At 38.2% G+C, this 18672-nt stretch overlaps 1 protein-coding gene across 2 annotated transcripts in view; it reads right to left on the minus strand.

The window, feature by feature from the left end:
- ACSL3 (acyl-CoA synthetase long chain family member 3) overlaps positions 1–8808 on the minus strand; it is a 37176-nt gene extending 28368 nt beyond the window's left edge. For both annotated transcript variants that reach the window (XR_003534714.1, XM_027686054.1), the window contains exons 1-2: positions 8705–8808; positions 3917–4338 (exon numbers count right to left, since the gene is read on the minus strand). Coding sequence is in view for 1 of the 2 variants with exons in the window: in XM_027686054.1 (XP_027541855.1) it covers positions 3917–4309 (393 nt within the window). In the remaining variant the exon portion in view is untranslated. The remainder of the gene's footprint in view (positions 1–3916; positions 4339–8704) is intronic.
- Positions 8809–18672: the final 9864 nt, after the last annotated feature.

Consider the following 18672-nt stretch of genomic DNA (forward strand, 5'->3'; position numbering starts at 1 on the left):
TGGTGCCCAGTGACAGAATGAGGAAGACCATCTCAACATGAGGAAGAACTTCTTTCCACTGAGGGTGGCAGATCACTGGGACAGGCTGCCCAGGGAGGTCGTGGAGTCTCCCTCTCCGGAGACATTCCAAACCCACCTGGACGTGTTCCTGTGTCACCTGCTCCAGGTGACCCTGCCTTGGCAGGGGGGTTGGACTAGAGGATCCCCAGAGATACCTTCCAACCCTAACAATTCTGTGCCTCAGTTTCTGCTGTAAACAGCTGTTAAGACTGACATTAAGTGCCATAATCCTTTTTAAACGTTCACACACATTTAACTTCACAGCTTTCAGAACTTGCTTTTGCTTGGTAACTACTTACACGTGTAAAAAAAGCAACTGTCTAAGAGTTGGCAAAAGGGGCCAAGAAGTGGAAATTACTGAGCATTCACTAAACAGCCCCACAAACCTCAGCAGTGCCCAGCAGCTCTGGGGCTTCACCTGGAAACACGACATTCCATAGGAAAACGCTGCCCTCTAGTGCTCCAGATTTTAAACTGCAGGATGAGTTACCGATGTAATGCACCATAAAATACTAGGAAGCATCAGGACTATATTAATATTTGGAACTCCAGAAAAGCGTAGACACTAAGCACACAGTTAACATTTCTTTTACCTGGATTTTAGGGAGATATTAAATTTTTTTACTACGAAGGTGTCATAAAATATTCTCCATAAAGCTGCTGGCACAAGTACAGTCATTAAACTACCTGACTTCAATTACCTTTGAAGGTCTTCCTAAAAGTACCTTATAAGGCTTAAAGAACCTTGACTACTCTTTGGAAGCAAGTAATCATTAATTAAATACATTTTCTTGTAGAAAGCATATTATAAATAATACAAACGAGATTATTTGAAATATCTACTTTTGGCCTTTTTCAAACAAAAACATGGATTGCAGCTGAACACTTCTAAAAAAAACCCACTCTAAAATATTACTTACATAGCACCATATGGTTTTCAACATCATAAACTACTCTTTTACTGCTCAGTGACTTGGCATGCAAGAACCTTCCTGTACCTTCACAATAAGTTTCAGTATCAACAATAATGAGTAAAGTTCTGAATTCCCAAGTGTTTTCCCACATGCTTGCTTTTTCACCTAAATCTCTCAGGCTTCAGATGCATCACCTTCCCCTCTCAAAATTGTTTTCTTTTCCTCACTATGTCTTATTTATTATGTTTCCATTAATTCTGTTCTTGGTTACAAACCCTTTTTAAAAGAGAACGAGGCAAACAACCAATCTCCAAAACAAACAAACATCCCCCTCAAAAAATAAACCACCAAAAGAACACAAACACACAGAGCAACATCCACATACCAACATAGATAAAAGCAAGCACCTGACAATATAACTAAGACGACATAAAACCATCAGCCATCAGAATAAAGCTAATCTTTTGGGCATCATAAAATTTAAGCTCTGCTTAAATAATTATTTTTTTCAATTACTTATGTCTTAATCTTGGAGGTATTTTTATCCTGACTTAAATACATATTTTATGAAATTATTATTAGGTATGGTCTCCAACGATGAGATTAGAGAAGGAAACTGGAGAAGTAAACTACAGAAGGAAACAGAAAAACTAACTACATATGAAATATATAAAATGCAACAAAGCAAGCATAAGCAGGTATTTATATTTTATTCACATCCATGAGTTTCTGCTACTTTGGCAACTGCGCAGGAATAAATATTTTTGTAACAATACAACATCACAAAAATTAAAGAAACTACACACTATCTGGGCTATTTCAGAATAAATTAATGCCATATCTGATTTTAAAGATGTTAATAAGCTTTAAATAATTTCAGCTACAAGTGTGAACACACCTAGCTCTCCCAAGAATCACAAGTTAAATATTTTACTTTTTTGAGATGTATATTTACCCCATTAATGAATCATTGATTAGGCCAATCTAGCCCACTGCAATTTGCTGAGGGACATATCTAATAGGTATTGCAACTCAGCCAGACCCATGATCCAGATCTACTTCTGACTTACAGATGACCTCAGAAAAATGCATCAATCACTCCAATCACTATGTTCAATCATGGAAAGGGAAAAGTAATTAACAAGTTTCGCGGCTTCTGTAAAGTATAGAAATTATATGCATTATACCTAAGAATTAAACTCATCATGCACCTCTTTGAAGAGCTGCACCAAGCAAATCTCAGCAAGTTGCCTTTGCTAAAGGAATCCAGGCAATAAAATGGTGCATGATATGAAAGACAGAAAGCAAAGGAAAAGAACCCTGACATTTAGAATCAACAAGGTATTTCGTGAAATGGTCCAATTTTCCCCTATTGCTAAAATATGCTATGAGGTATTAAGAAACCTGTATTCCTTAATGGAAAAAAAATTAAAAGTAGATTTACAGTGATAATGTGATAATGCCACAATTTGGAACAAAGTAACATGAGGGCAAGTGTGGCAATCGACCATAATGAACTGTTGTGTCAAGCTTAGACAAAATTACCTAACTTGGGTAATTTCTAAGTCTAAATACTTAGAAACAAGTAATTTAAGAAGATCAACACAAACATTCTTCAGCTTTCCAATATTCAGAACACTTTGCTTGCATAATGGAAAAGGCTAAAACTCCTAAGTTCTTAAGTCTTACATTACCAATTGCAATTAAAAAACAGGGCACATATCACAGGCAGCCAAAATTCTGATTTGTGCTCAGAAGCCTTTCTTTGTACAACTTTGTACAACATGAACTTTCTGTTTCTTTACAGGGTAATGAGGCAGCAAAATGTGCATCAAGATTACATGTAACCATTCATCCCAGCATTTCCTTCATACTAAAAAGACTTACTCCATAGCTGAGGAAGTTTCTCTAACAATTAAAGCTTCTATAAAGATTTAACAGAACTGAACTTTGCCATATATTGTGATATTAACCAAATTCTATTGTAAACATACTTCTCCATCAGAATTAAAACTAGCAGTATTTAAGGGATTTTATTTTTATTTTATTTAAGGAATATTACTTTTTATTATATGAAGAGATAATTGTTTTCGTCTGCAGGGAAACTAATCTTAGCTAAAAATTATCTTTATATTATGGATTTTAACAACTTCTAATACAGAAATGCAGATCTTTAATACACTACACAGAGATACACAGACACATGTATCCTGTTACAGTGTCCTGCCTTGCTTCTTTAGGCAAAAGTGCATTTTTAAATGCCTCTGAACAAACACAAAGCAGCAAATGACCATACAGGCTTGAACATTAAACACTATAAAAAACTCTGTCCCTTGAAACAGAGTTCATACTGCAATCACATCTCACACACACACCTGGATTACATATTAGCAGAGAAGTAGTTCACCTTAAAGGAGATAAAGAAAAAAAAGACAAAAAAAGACTCTTCCAATAAAATCTGTGAAATCCTTTTCCAAAAAAACTTCATTTAAGTCCTGAATTTGCTGCAGAACAGCAAATCCTTAAGTTATAACTGAGTTTACTGGAATGGCACATCTGAGTATAGGCATCTAGTAATTTTTCAATATTTATCTGATTATAGTTCAGAATAATACAAAGAGAGACTTTTAATTCACCTGAAAAGCAACCTTTAAAGCTACTTACATCATCAGCTGAATATTAAAAATAAATACCTAAAACATATTTGTGCTTTTTCTTTGGATGAAACCATATAAAAAGGATATCTACTCAAGAATGCAAAAAGAAGGTTTAGATTTGTTTCAAATGCCAAGTAATGAGAGATCAGGAATTAGACAATTTAACTCTTTTCAAAACTATTTAATATAAGTGAAGAAACTTATTGTTTGCCCAGCTTTGTTTTACAGGACTAGAAGTGCTGCACAAGAAAGTAAACACATTCTGACAAAAATAGAAAGACTTACCTTTTTAAAAACTTTTCCGGATGGCTGGATTTCATCTTCCTCTTTCAGGATTTCACGTGTTCCCAAGAGTTTTTTGTCCTTAAATTTAGTCTTTGCATATTTAAAAACTTTGTCAAGTGTATCACACCCAGGATATAAAACTGAAGCTAAGCAATGTAGGCTGTTAACAGATCTGTAAGCACCCCCAGCCTTGTTATTCACAGGTCTGGCTTTAACCTGCTTGGCTTTTTCTATAGCCTGCTTTGATCCCGAAAGTATGTACCATGGAATGTATGTTACAAGGGTGTACACCAAAATTATAAAGTTTATCAACTGTAACAGAACAGGGTTGATGTTATGCTTCAACTTCATTTTGGCTGCTTGTGAAGGTTCCAAGAAGGAGTTTGGAAACATGAATCAACTACACAGGGATCCAAAGAGATCTGAAAAGGGAAAAGAAAAGGTAAGTGGTAAACTATCGCCATTGGCAGGGGATTATTTTCAAACACAATATTACAATCCATATCCCAGTAGGTCTTTTTATGCAGAAATTATGCTACAAGTCTAAATCCATAACACAAATGAAACAAGACATGTGACTGTAAATCAGCCTCCAAACAAGCCCTAAGAACACAAGCAATGCCACTGCTCTCTGTACATGGGAACCCCAACCACTGAGGATGCTGAAAGGCTTTTGCAGCATTAGACACACTGGGACACTTACATAAGAGAAGGAAGGCCCCGTATGTGACAGAACTTTGCTGGTTCTTTTATTCCTAGAGACTTCCCATCGGTCCCACGACTTCAGCCTCAGAACCAGTAGGCAATGGGCACACTTGTTATATCAATAAACATGACAATGAGTTAACTTATATTTGGTAAATGCTGGAAAATAGCTTAGAAATACCCCCAAATTCATAAACACCAGCACTATGAAGAGAAGTGTAACTTTTCACAGGGTCCTTAATGATGCCAGGATATTCACTTTGACTTTTTTAAAAGCATCATTTATCATATCCAATGACCACAATGATGATACTGTTTTCTAATGTACTCTATTTTTGAGTCAAGAAATTATGCCATCTACCTAAAAGATTAAAAAAAACCAAATCAACAAAACCATTTAAAACCTTATGGAAAACCGGTACACTTGCCATAATGGCTGAGGATGAATTTATGCAACAGCGAGTGAGACACCAGTTATTAAAATCAGTGTTTTGTACATAAAACAAAATGAACTACAAATGCATTTCGCTCAGGTAACTTTTCAAGGGTATGGATAGAACTTATTAATACCATAAATCAAACAACTAATAATGATACATACATAAGATGCACAGCTTCTGACAATACTAAATTAAGCAAACTTTCATTTGTAAGATATATTATTCTTTGCTGATGTCTTACACTCATTGACTCTTTGCCCACTAACTCTCCAAAAACCCTAAAGAAAAGAAATTTGAGTTGAAAAAGTTATGTTTAAGTCATGTAAGATCCTTCAGTAGTAATGAAAAGAAACCTTGCTTCATTAATCTTAGATCTGTAGGTCCTTTTGGGAACAGATCAACCCAACACCCTTCCTTTGTAGCATGAGATTAATTCCACCTTTCCCTAAAATATACAATTTCTTAAAACTCCAAGCAAAAATATTTCACTACCTTCTTCCCTAACAAGCTGCTGTAACCTCATTGTTAACATTGCATCATTACAGGCAGTTTGAAGGAACCAAGCAACATCAAAGCCTGCAGAGCACCCACAGATGCACACCCAAACCATAGGAGCTCTTCACAGTAGGGACTTACTGCAACAAGCAGCAGGGGGGAAAAAGGGATTTAAAAAAAAGGAAGTGTATGTATTTTAATTTTCAGATCAAAGGCAAAAAGCAATGACAAATTAAAAAAAAAAACAAACTTAAATAGGCTAAAGGGCAAACTCAGTAATCATTTGAATAGACTTATGTTCTTAGTCGGTCACCGAAGGATACTAAGGAAAATAATCATGAGCCAGCCAATAAGCTACTGCTGCCCAGAAAAATTGTGCTGTTGTTGATAGCAACATAGAACAAGATGTTTTAAAGCTAATCCAAAGTTCACACAGCAAAAGTTTACCCATTTCTCAAAAACTCTATGTTGCCCTATAATTTTGCCTGGCTCAGTTCAGAAGGGACACATCTTTTATGCTGGAGAATTCTCTGCCTACAAAGCAGAAAGAGAATATAACCCAACACAGTTATAAACAAAAACCTGAAGCAACTCATTTAATACCTTTAGGAAAACTCTTCTCCAAAGAAACTTCTTGTCTGACAAACAGTCAAGCCTGTCTAAAAATATTCTAAGTTTCATATCTTTCCTTGGTTAGAGAGACACTGAGCCCTTCTGGAATAGCAGCCTGTCATTTGATTTTGCAGTTATCCTAACAGCTTTATTCCTGCCTCAGAAGAAGAGAGGAACCTTTTTCACCATTTCTAAAATAACCACATCAAGGTCTCATGTCAAGCTCTCTCTTCTGGTTTACCTGAGGCCTTGCATATAACTCCCAAGTCTGGAAATGTTGGCTTTGAACTGCAAACGTAAATTGTGCTAGGCCCACCAGTTCATAAAGGCTGCACTGCAAGAAAGGGTCTAAGGAACACTACAACAGGACAGACTTGAGGGAAATGTTTTGAAATGTCACCCTGGCTCAGAAAAGTAAGCATCCAGCTCTAGAACTCTGCTCTAATGTACATCTTTTACCCCAAATAAATTGCTAATTATTTCAGCTCCTCCTTCAGAAAAGTGAGGCTATCACAAGTCATTTATTGCAAACAATTTCTTTTAAAAAGTAACACTCAAAAAAGTTTTTTCATTTAAAATGCAGTTTTTATAAGATTAAAAACTATCTTTGGCACATGCAGTTTCTTGTCTTAAAGGCAATGTAAGACTCCATTTTTCTTCCTTCAAAGTCTTATAATTAGGAGATGGCAAACTCTAGCAAGAGAGCACTCCTGTGCCGGTGCTGACAATGTGGCAATGGATTTCAGACTATGATATTTGCAGAGCATCTATGCTTGTAACTAATTGTAATTACCGTTGTAACTGGAAGTTGGAAAAGTGCAGTCCCTTTCTGAACAAGCAAGAAAAATATAATAGTCTCATCAGAAGGATAAGCTCCAGTATCTTTGTAGGGTGATTGTTCTAAGGAGACCTGAGCCATGACACAAAGGAAGTTCCTTGGTGGCAATGAAAAGGCTCCACCTCTTTCCTTGTATAACTGAAGAACAGAAGATGCATTTTAATTCATCATTTTGTTTATTTGTTTGATATGTTGTTAAAGAGAAAAATACCAGGTAAGCAAAGGAGATCAGTTTAAAATGCCTTCATCCTCAACAGATTTATCATTGCCATTCCTAATAGAAGAACATTGAAGTCAGCTAAATGGATCACTAAGCATGCAATAAAGAATTCATTTTGATGACAACACAGAAGCAAAACTCCACCCTAATGTGAGACTGGAGTTCTAGCTGTAAGACAATTATATTTTACTGCAAGCAAAACCAATGCAGTTGAACTTGACAGTGGTTTGTTTCTGTTTGGTTTGGGTTTTTTTAAATAAAAGGTCATTTAATCTCAAAAAAACCCTCCATTTTTAATGACAATGTAAAAGAAAAGGATTTTTTCATTAAATACAGAGAAAAATGCAAAAGTAAACACTTGTAACAATTGCTATTTCAAAACTTTACTGTAGGTTATTCTAAAAACTCAAAATAAAAATATTAATATTAATAATCAATTTGCAGAACTAATATGAAAATTAAAAGTTTTAGTAAATTTTCAAGGTTTTATCAGATTTGAAAGGCTTAAAAGAGATGCACTGTTGACTGTTTAACATTCTGCCTTTAAAAAAGCACCACCAAACAACAACAACAAAAAAAAAAACCTCTGAAAGGTTTAGTAAAATACTATACAGGGCTTTACAATTTCATTTAAATACAATTTGTTGTCACTCTAATAACTTTTGAAGTACGTGACTTTTGACCATAAAAAGACGGTAAGTAAACCCAACATTTTCAGCCAGGGCATGGAAAGCAGAGGACATGAGCCTAAGCAGTTTTTGCAAGTATTTGACTATGACACAGCGAGAAAGTCCATTGCCTTTACAATGCATGAGTTTTGTTCTTAGGTAGCTCCTGCTGACAAATAAAATCACTGACAAATAAAAATACCTGACACGTGGTAATATTCTAACTAAGCGGTTCAGTCTGCAGATTAGCTGTTAACACTCGGGTGCTTACAGAACATGCATCCATCCTGGTTTCACACAATCCTCCTGGGGTTTTTGAAAAAAAAAAATCAATGCTCAAACCCTGAGTAGTGATGCAGGAAAAGTTGGGAGGTTAAATCCTGGAGGGAAGAGCTGCTAACTTATGCAAGAATACAACCTATAGAAACCCTGTGCAAGCAAATGATTCCACAACAGCTTTTTGGTTACATGGGACTGTTTCATGAAGCTGTCACCAAATGGGAAAGAGCAAGACTACAAGTTAAAAGTTTACATACTTTTTTCAAGAACAAATTGAGAAGCAGCAATCAGCACACTCATGAATGAGTCTGGAAAAGTAAACCAGCTCTTTTCAGGACTGATCCTGCTTAATACATAATCAGTGATTTTGCCTGATATACTACTTATACTAATACTGTTATACCCTTTAGTTTTAGAGGCAAACTTATGTTAGATGAGAAAAAAAAAATCCTTAAAGGAATGTGCTTACTAATTGGCCTGCTTATAACAATTACACTACAATAAAAGCATGAATTAACAATAAAAAAAAACCTTATGCAACTTCTCATGGTGGCAGGTACAGGTACAACAGGCGATACAAGATGTTCCCGTCTCAGTTTACTCAACAGGAGCTGTCACAGGCAACTGCATGAAATCTAAAAATGGAAAATCCCCATTAAATATGGCAATTATAAAACATATCCTCCATTCTTTCACTTGTATTATGTAATAAATAAAGCCTTTTGCTCATCTGATACTGCACTGTATGACCTCGGAGAGTGCAGACCCACTATCTCCAAGTTAAGTAAAGCCAACTTTAACACAACCATGGCTCAGACTCAAGTCCTGTACAATCAGGGGGCTGGAAGCACATTAGTTAAACTCAGTAGCTCATGGTATTTGCCTCCCTGACAAATTCTAATTCCCCAGTGGCTTTCAGTGTACACTGGTTCTACCATTAGGGGTAAAAAAAACCAAAACCAAACGTACCTATCTTTATCTGTCTACACAGAGAACACATTTCAGCCTGAGTAACAAATATTCCTGAACACTTTATAAAAAGACTAAATAAAGTACTAATCATTGCATTTATTGACTTTGCTCTACTATACAAAGTTTTATTTATTGCCCTCTGCAGAAAGAAGTCTTGACCTGTGCCAGCAATTCACATTTAAAATATGCAGCAAATGTAAACATTTTGTACCTATTACCTTTGTGCAAACATTATTATTTACATAGCTATTCAGTTCATACAGATATAATATTTTCCAGTTTCACTGGATGTACTATTTGCTGCTTGAGGTGAACACCAATGCGTTCAATGCCTCATTCGACTTCCTTGATTTCACACATACTAATTAAACAAAACCAAGCCTATGCTTCACAAGCAAATTCCCTGGACTAAGAAGCAAGGCAGAGCCTGAGGTGATGAACGGTGCACAGAAGAATCCTAAACACGGACCCATCTAAGCAGAAGATCTCTTTTGCAATATGGATTTAAGACACAGTTATATCTGAAAACAGATGTTCCTCACAGCTACAGCTAAAGTGTCTTCACACATTTCTTGAAACTGAGAGGATGGAAATCCCAACAAGCCCAACTGAATGGTGGAAATGGATGCCTTGGATCCCTGGAGAGGAGCTGGTGCTCAGCACATCTTCCCGATTTTGAAGCGACAGTAGAGTGAGCACAAGGACACACCTCAGCTCCCCAATTAACCCCCCATTGCTTCCTCAAGCCTCTCCTCCCACCACCTCCTGCATCCCCAGAGAGCTGCTGCCCTGGACTGCTCACAGGACCCATGTTGCTCACCAGGGCCCAGTGCCCTCCAGGCCATCCTGGCAGTCCCCTCTCTTACGTGTCCTGAGGGTTCCACACAAGCACACATACCGTCCTTGTATTGCTTGCTGATTTTTCAGCCTCCACGTCCCTCCATGTCACCCTTTTCCAGGCTGCTGCCTGGGTCTCAGTATCACTTCAAGCACAAAGGAGACCTTCCACATGCTTCTCAAACATCCACAAAACCCTTCACCAGGCAGACTTGAAACCCTGTTACAAAGGGTTGCCTCTCTGGAGTCAAGCTGGGAACAGATCCATGGCTCTGTCCCAAAGGACATCTGCTTTCAACAGGGTGCTCAGCAAAGCAGTGCTCACAATACCAAGCACCCACTGGAAACAAACCTAGCGGGACCTTCCTCCACAGCTCCACATCACCACACAGGGCTTGTTTGTAGCCTCTGCTACAGAAAGATCTAGAACAGGATTGCATGGCTGTAACAGACTGACCCACACAAAGGTTTTTTTGACACTTTTTCAAGCAGGCAGACACAAAGAAATTATTCCCACATCAACTCCGGCCCTTGATTTCTCACTCCCAGTCCCGAACAAGAAATAAGCTGTCTCTCCCTGGACTCTGCCCTCTGCTGCTACATGCACACTGTGAACTGTTGTTAGCTTACACACATTTGGTGGGAGACCAAAATTACTACTGATTACATGATTACTCTTCTCTCAAAAGGAGGCAGATCTTCTGGACACGGGGAGAATAACTGCTCTCTGCAAGCATATCTAGGGTAATTCTGAGCTACCTTATTCAGATCACCTGTAGCCTCCAGCTCTGACCCATCTCTTTCACAACCCTGGGTGAATTCTCAGGCTTTTTAAAAGGTTCTCATTGCTCTTCTGTGGAACACAAACAGGCACTGGCAGATTGCTGGAGCCACCTCACCACGCCTGCTCCCACAACTTGCCCCCCCAAAAGGCATCAGCATAACCAAATCCACAACTTAACTCTCTTCTCTGCACGAGTGGGTCTCTGAAAAGCACAAGAAGGCACACACAGACCATCAGGAAAGAGACAGCACAACCTGGAACGAGCCAGTTTCCACAGTAAGAGTTTAGCAAACCGCTGGGGCAGCAAAGGTTGGCCACGAACTGCACAGCCTGAGGGTGTGATTTCAGTTTGGCTCAAGCAGGTTTAACTGGGCTGCTAATAAAAACAGACTGTTCATCTCCAAAGTGTAATTCAGCTCTTTCCTTCCATTGTACCAACACACAAGTGCCTATGTGGCTAGGAATGAGTCAGATTAGCTTGCTGATCCAGTTTAAACCCTCTCCTTCTCAGGGCAGAACAGTGGATTTTCCTTTGTATCAACACTGGTACTTACCCGAGCCTAGGGTGAGTCACTCCAGGCACCAAAATCAACAGAAAATTAGCACTACAAAAGAAGTTATTCTTCTGTTATCTCAAACTGAGTAACCATGAATATGAGTTAATGCCAAGGCAAAACTGGAGGAGGAGAGGGAAGGAGACTGGCAATCGTACTGCAAATCAAACCTCCACTGAGCCGTAGAAGACCAGAGATCAGCACAGACCAACAGCAGAACGCCTTGTGACTCTTCAGCAGTGCACTGTGGGATCAGAGAAGAGCTGCGGACTGGAGGATTAACCTGATGCTCTCTCTACTAATGATCTCTCTACTTAGTTTTTCTGGAGGTCACCGTTGGGGGTTGCGACTAGTACAAACCTAAATACCTTTAAATTCTGGATGTAGGCTAATAAACATTCCTATAAAGACAAACATGCCAATGTTTGTAAAATGATACTCCTATTTCCTTAGGAGGCAGCCAGAAGGTGTTAGGATAAAATTGTTACGTAATTGTTAAACACCAAGATACTATAACAGTAGGAATAACACGAACCAAACAAGTCCTTTACTCTAGAGAGATGCTTTCTACTCTTTTAGCTAAATTTTGAGACAAAAAGTTTTATTATCTAGGAAAGTTTTTTTTTCCTCTTAGTAGGATCACTTACTTTGGGGGGGGGGAAATCACACCTAGTGGCAACAGACAACAGGGAGGCAAATGTGGTAGCAAAGAACTAGAGTAGGCAGAAGGAGCTGACATTTCTTGAAGGCAAAGACCTGCACTTTCTCTCAAATGGATCCTTCGTATATCCTTCGTTTATTTTTAAAAAGGTAATGGTGAGTGTTAAAAACTATTTGACATCAACCTCTTCTACATACTTCCAAGCCCCTCTGTATGAAATATCACTACATGCTGCAGGACAGCAAGAGGTTCAGGTTTGTACATCTATCCTCTGCTTTCTAACAAAACAAAGACAGTAATATTTCTGAGAACCTAAAAGCTAAAGTGAAATCACAAAGCAGACAAGCAGCTTCATTTTTTTTTTGAAAAAGCCCTTACAGGACCCTCAATGCACAGTCTGACTGCACAGGCTACAATTTAAGTTTAAACCTTTGTTACAGGTGAAAAATAAAACTAAATCAAAATGAGTTCAGCACTGATGAGCTCCAGGAGCAACACTTAAACAGGCACTTCCAAAGTTACCTTCACCCACAACACAAATACCCATTCAATAAAATCAACTGAAAATGAAAACCACATAGCAATCCTGCATCTTAGATTTTTTTCTATTCAAAACATTTAAAAACTTATTTTCCTTAAGTAATTTTTTTACCTTATACAAGACAGTTGAAATGGATTGACAAGTACATCTTCTATTAATAAGAACAGTAAAACACAGCTCTAAGGTAACAACTGTTGTCAGCAAACCTGAAAGCACTTCCCAAGATGAAAACAGTGTGCTAAAAACATTTACTCAAAGTCATGGAACGAAGTAATGGCTATGCCAGAACACAGTCCCGTGCTGCTACATATCTGTTATCTCCTTCTCCTCCCACTACATACTACTGCTTCATGGCAAACAAGTGTCTTACTTGTTTCAGACACTTTATCAGATACTGTCAATATGCTGTTTCCACTCCTTTTTATAAGAAGGTCTTAGAGCATGTAAGAGATGTATTCAATACCAAACTAAATTCAATGTTTTCACGTTTTTGTCAGAGAAACAAAGAAATTAATGGATAAAGTACCTTACTACTGGAGAAGACCTCAGAGGAACTTTGGTATCTACAAATTCACTGACAGAGAGAAAATCCCACCAACTTCCCTGGCATACTGCTAGATTTTTAAACCACGGATACAAATTACACTTAAATAAGAACACTAATACCACTGTACATACAGTATGAAAAAAAATCTGCATAAAAATAAGCCAGAAGCTTCACCATTATTCCCAGCTTTTGGCTACTGAAGAAGGGGAGTAATGGCCAACTTATCACCGCCAGTTTATCACTCCCCAAATTCCTACAATCACTTTCCACTCGTTTAAGTCAATCCTTTTAAGTATTTCCACTGGGAGGCAGACTCTGCTTTTCATCTGAATCGAAGGGACTGACCAGAATGGTTTATATGCTGTTTTCTACTACAAAACAGCCTAAGATCACTTCTCCAATTTCTGGGAAATCTGAAATGCTAAGGCATAAACAAAACTGGTTTGTTTGTTTCTTAGAAAACAAAACAAAAATAGATGTCCTGATGCCATACATTCAATGTGGTTTGTGCTGTATCCTAGTCATGTATTTGTCAGATCGGAACAAAAAAATCTAACACAACAACCTCATGAATTTTTAGCAGTGAGGCTGCTTCTGTTTTTTTTCTCCAGCAGAAGCTATGCATGCATAAGAGTGTTCTTATTTAGACTGAGTTCATGCAGTGTCACAATAAAAATTACCCATTACCCTATGTTCATCTTTTAAAAAATACCAGGTGGCCAGGTCCAAAATCTGGTTAGCATGTGTATTTATGTTTTCTTTGCCTTCTTTCTGTAACATTTCTTCTCTATTTGATGTGCTTTTGTTAGGGATAACTGTTGTCCCTAACACAGGTTCCTTACCTGGTGTGCAGTCTCAATTCACACACCAAGATGAAGTATTTTATTTGTTTAGTCTAGTTTGTGCAAAGTAGGGAGGTTGGTGTAACCCAGAAAGTCAGCCAAACTGTACACTTCAACATTTAAACAAAGGCATCAGTTTTCACTGGTTACAAATTACATAGCTTTTTCAATAATTAGTACTCAAACCCCTATTTGCTAATTGTATCTCTTGCTTCTTGTGCTAATTAGTCTGCATATGCAGCTCTTCCCTCCATTTGAGTCAAGAGTCTGTTCTGTTGGTCAATGGGTCGGTGGTCATGATCTCCCCTGCCAGAATTACCTTTCCCTGAGCTCCTGTTCAGTCCTGCTCACTTCATTCCTTGTGGTTCTTGTCCAAACAGCCCATTCATCTTGGGACTGTGTTCCCCTTTTCTGAAAGCAGAACATGAGCCAAGCCTACAAGTCTCTGCAAGTTTCACAATGCAGTTGCTTAATTGTAACTGCCTACGTATAACTACTGATTAACATCAAAAACCCGGCAGTTTGGTTCAAATCTTGACAGACTAGATACCACAACCTTAAGCCAGAAGCTCTTAAAGAACAAGCATCAGAATAATACATTCGGGCAACAAAGTAAAACTGAGTGAACAAAATGGAGATAGAGACCTCACCAGAAAAAGTGTGAAAATTCCACATCTTTAGAGAAGTTCTTCACAAGAAAAACAATCAATCAGATGAACAATATGTACAACAGGAATTTTATCTCTCAAAGGGAAAAGGATATCCACAGCATGACCAAAGCTATCAAAGTGATAAAGTGGGATGTTTCACCATTTGATGTGAAAGGCCAAGCTGCTGACATTGTCAATACACTTTCTTTCACTTTCTTTTTTGAAGGATGAATACATTTTTCAGGTTTCAATTCCTTGGGGTTTTGGTGTGAGGTTTCTGATTTTGGTGGGGTTTTTTGGTTGGTTTCGTGATTTTGTGGGGAGTTTTTTTGTTGTGGTTTTTTTTTTTTTGCATTTTTGGGTTTTTTGTTTGTTTGTTTTAGGTTGGGGTTTTTTGGGGGGGAACTGGTTTGTTTTTGTAATCCTTTTTTTTTGTTATTGTTATTTTTTTAAACATCATCATTGTCTCCAGTCATCTACAGGGATTTACTACCAAAAAAAATTTAATGAAAAAGTTCCCCCAAGAATATCTGCTTTTCTCACACCCCACTTTCCGCGGTGGTGACTGAAACTCCAGAACAGGATAAACTCCTCTCCTCTGGCCTGTGATGGAAGTCACGAATCCCTCAGAAAGGACCACTACCTTTTTAAGGAAAGACTACTGCTCCCAAGCCCACATGCATGCTTCAGACTTACCTAATGTTCACTCTCAAAATAATGAAGAGTTCCCCCTGAAGCCACACAGCAGAAAGACCAAGAGGAATGCAATTTATAAAAATCACAGCCCCAGGAAGTGTTGCCTCAAGCCAACACTCCCTGGGAGTTTCATACTTTGCAGACTGAACTCTCTGCAAGGACTAAGCCAGACATATCGAAAGCAGTACTTCACTCCAGCAACCATGTAAATGCAGAAAATAACTTGTAGAGCCTTTCCTGAGCACAAATAGAAAGAGAGAAATGAAATTCACTCATTCAAAGTTTTGGGAACGTGCAATTTTCACTTTTGGTAATAAATCTATTTTCAAAAACATAGTTGTCTGTTTCTTAGACAGCTTACAGGAGCGTCTGTGAAACCCCACCTCCTAAACACACAGGTTTACAGATAACTACGCCTGACCCCTAAGCTGGTTTAACAGAAATACTTTGCTTAAGAGTAGTTGTATTTGAACATAAACCCCAACTGTACTGCAATGGCCAAAAACTGCCTCTCCTCTAATATTTTTCAGAACTTAATGCCAAAAAAATACTTCGCTTATGTAACTCCAGCTTTCAAAAAGATTCACACTAAACTGATTTATAAGACACTAGGAATGCTGCAAAATCTGTAAAAACAGGACTTCAACAAATGTTTCCTATGGATACAAACCTGACACTATAAACGCCAAGTCGCCAAAAGGAACATGACCTGGAAGCCACGGCAAAACAGTTCTCCAGTTAAGCACTTGACGAAGGCTGGAGAAGGCTACCACAGAAGCAGGTTTCAGCTGTTAATGTTTCAACCTCATTCCTCCATGTATTTATGGGCAGAGAGCGCTTTTTACACTCAACAAGTGGGGGCTGACCAATGGGAAGTCACACAAATCGCTGAGCTACAGAAAAACTAGCAGGATGTTTCACTGCAAACCACTTTATAAGGTTTTTATTTCCCTTGGCTGCTCTAAAATTCTAGGGACAGTGGGGAATACAATATTAGAAAATAAAGAAATGGCCAAGGAAAAAGAAAACATTTCAAATTCAGTGTTTTCCTAAAGAGCTACTTGATCAAGGTTTTATATCAATACTGCTTGGGGAAAAATTATTCCTTTGTTCTAAATCCAGCACTAGAATTCACTTAAGCATGGAATAAAGAAGTCTACTCTGCTCATTTGAGTCATCATTCTGTTTTCTGTCCTTAGAAGGAACAGTGTCAGGACAACCTCTCTCCTCCATCACACTGGAAAAAATATCCTTTTCTCTCCTTTTATTATTCTCTCTTTCATAAGTAAAGCAAGGCAGGATCAGTTATGAACATGTTCAACAATTGCATAACAGAAAACAAACATGAAACAAGATCTCATTAAATTAGAGGACATTTTATTCTGTGTGAAGAAGCCTTATAGAAGTGTGGTTCTCAGCACCAAGTCCCTATGTGTCCTTAAAACTTACCAACACAGGTGTTGGAAATCAGAGGAAAATATCCAGTACCCACAGATATGGACTGGATGGGACGAAGGTGAGGAAGCAACAAAGTCTGCACAGGAGATAATTCAAGTCAGTAGTTCAGAATCAGCAGACAAACACTGCGTAGGTAGGTGGAGGTTTTGGTAGAAGGGAAGCCTGTTTTTCTATTCAGGGAAAACAAACACACCCTTATACTCATTATGTAAACATGACCAAAACTGAGTTACCTGGCTGGGTAGAGCCTTCACTGCTAAGTTTCAAGAACACTGACCTTTTTAAAAAAGAAAAGTGCCATACTACCAACAGCATTTGTAAGAATTTTGTGAATATTCTTGGGCAAAATGATTTTGTCTGTGTTATACAGATGTTCATATTAGATTAATACAAGCTGATAAGTTGGAAGTCCAGAATAGATTGTTACCTATTTTTGAAAGAATATAAATGTTTCATCTGTTTCATGAGCCTCCAACATTTTAAACACCAAGAGAAATACATCTTGCCTTTAAAAAAATCTCCAAAAGAGTCATGAAATATTAAGGTAATGATATAATTAAAATACATGCAGTTTCAAGCACTGTACTCAAACTCTCAGACGTATGCACATCGACAGATGCACAAAAAGAAGTCAGGTTAGTAGATCTCTCAGTTCTTTCACACCCCGGACATGGCCACAACTGCATTTGTGAATGCATAACACAGGATTTGGGCAGAAGATTTTTTTTTCTTAACTAAAACTTATTTTTCTGGTCAATGGCAGATTTTTTTTTAATGTCTATTTTAGTTAGCGTTCCTAATCAAAAACGCTCACACCCCCTAACAGCCCTGGCTTGGTGGCTGACACACCAGCTCACAGCCCTGCTGCACCTATTGGGAAGTGGACTTGTACCTTGTTCTTCTTGAAAGTACTGGACTTTACCAGGTTAAGCTATTTGTGCAGCTTGCAAGAGAAGTACATAAAAATCTCCATAAGCATCTTCCCCCTCAAGGAGGGGGAAAAAAATGAAATCCACACAGTTTTCAGCACTGCTGAACTGGAAAATATTTTCTAAGCATCTCAAAGCTGTCCATTAGGAAAATAATTTCTCTATTTACAGTTTCCCTAGAACAATACAGGGCAGCAATACTTCATCAAGACAATCAAACTGCAGCAATAAAAGCCTGGAAAGTTCTGTCAGCAGGGCCTGATGAGCCATTTGTGGACTTTCTGCTGTGGAACACACCAAAGCCAGTTTGCCACACAGACTCCCTGCCCCAGCATTACTGAGACCACTGTCTGCCTCCTATACCTGCTGCCTCACCTCTCTCCTCTTCAGCACTTACAAACATACATACAAATCCTTACAAAATCTGCAGATATAAAAAGCAGATGCATCTCCCCACATAACCACTTAAATCCTCCTGCAAAGCCATCACCTCCTGCTTCGCCTGTTCCCTTCTGTCCTTCTCCATACCCACATAGTTAAAACTGACTACAGACACCTCTTTACCAAACACATCTAAATTCTAAAAGCTAACCTTAGATGTTCCACTTTCCACATTTTTCACAGGTTCTCACAGAATAAGCCCATAAACATAGACTTTAATAATGGTGTGGTGAAACAACTGTGGATGACACTGTTTCACAAACCACCTTCTCATACCGTCTTAAAACTTTGGTTGGTAGAAATCATTCTGTATGTCTGATCCAATAAACGTTGTGTCATCATGCACACTGATGTATGACACTGCACTAATTGCTCAAGAAGCAAAGCACCCAGGAAAAACCTTCCTGAGGATGGTCCAGGTTTCTTGCATGTCTCAGTGGCCAACCTGAACAAAACGAGGCACGTTCCATTCCCTGTCCTGGAGAGCAGCAAGGGAAAGGCAGAAGTCTTTCCTTTAAAGGTGTAGATAAAGTGTTTTTACATAGCTTTAAGTTCAAAGTATCCTTAGGAGTTTATCACAGGAGGAG

The sequence above is a fragment of the Neopelma chrysocephalum genome, unplaced genomic scaffold (assembly GCF_003984885.1).
Source record: "Neopelma chrysocephalum unplaced genomic scaffold, ASM398488v2 Primary Assembly neopelma1_70, whole genome shotgun sequence".
NCBI classification, from domain to species: Eukaryota; Metazoa; Chordata; class Aves; order Passeriformes; family Pipridae; genus Neopelma; species Neopelma chrysocephalum.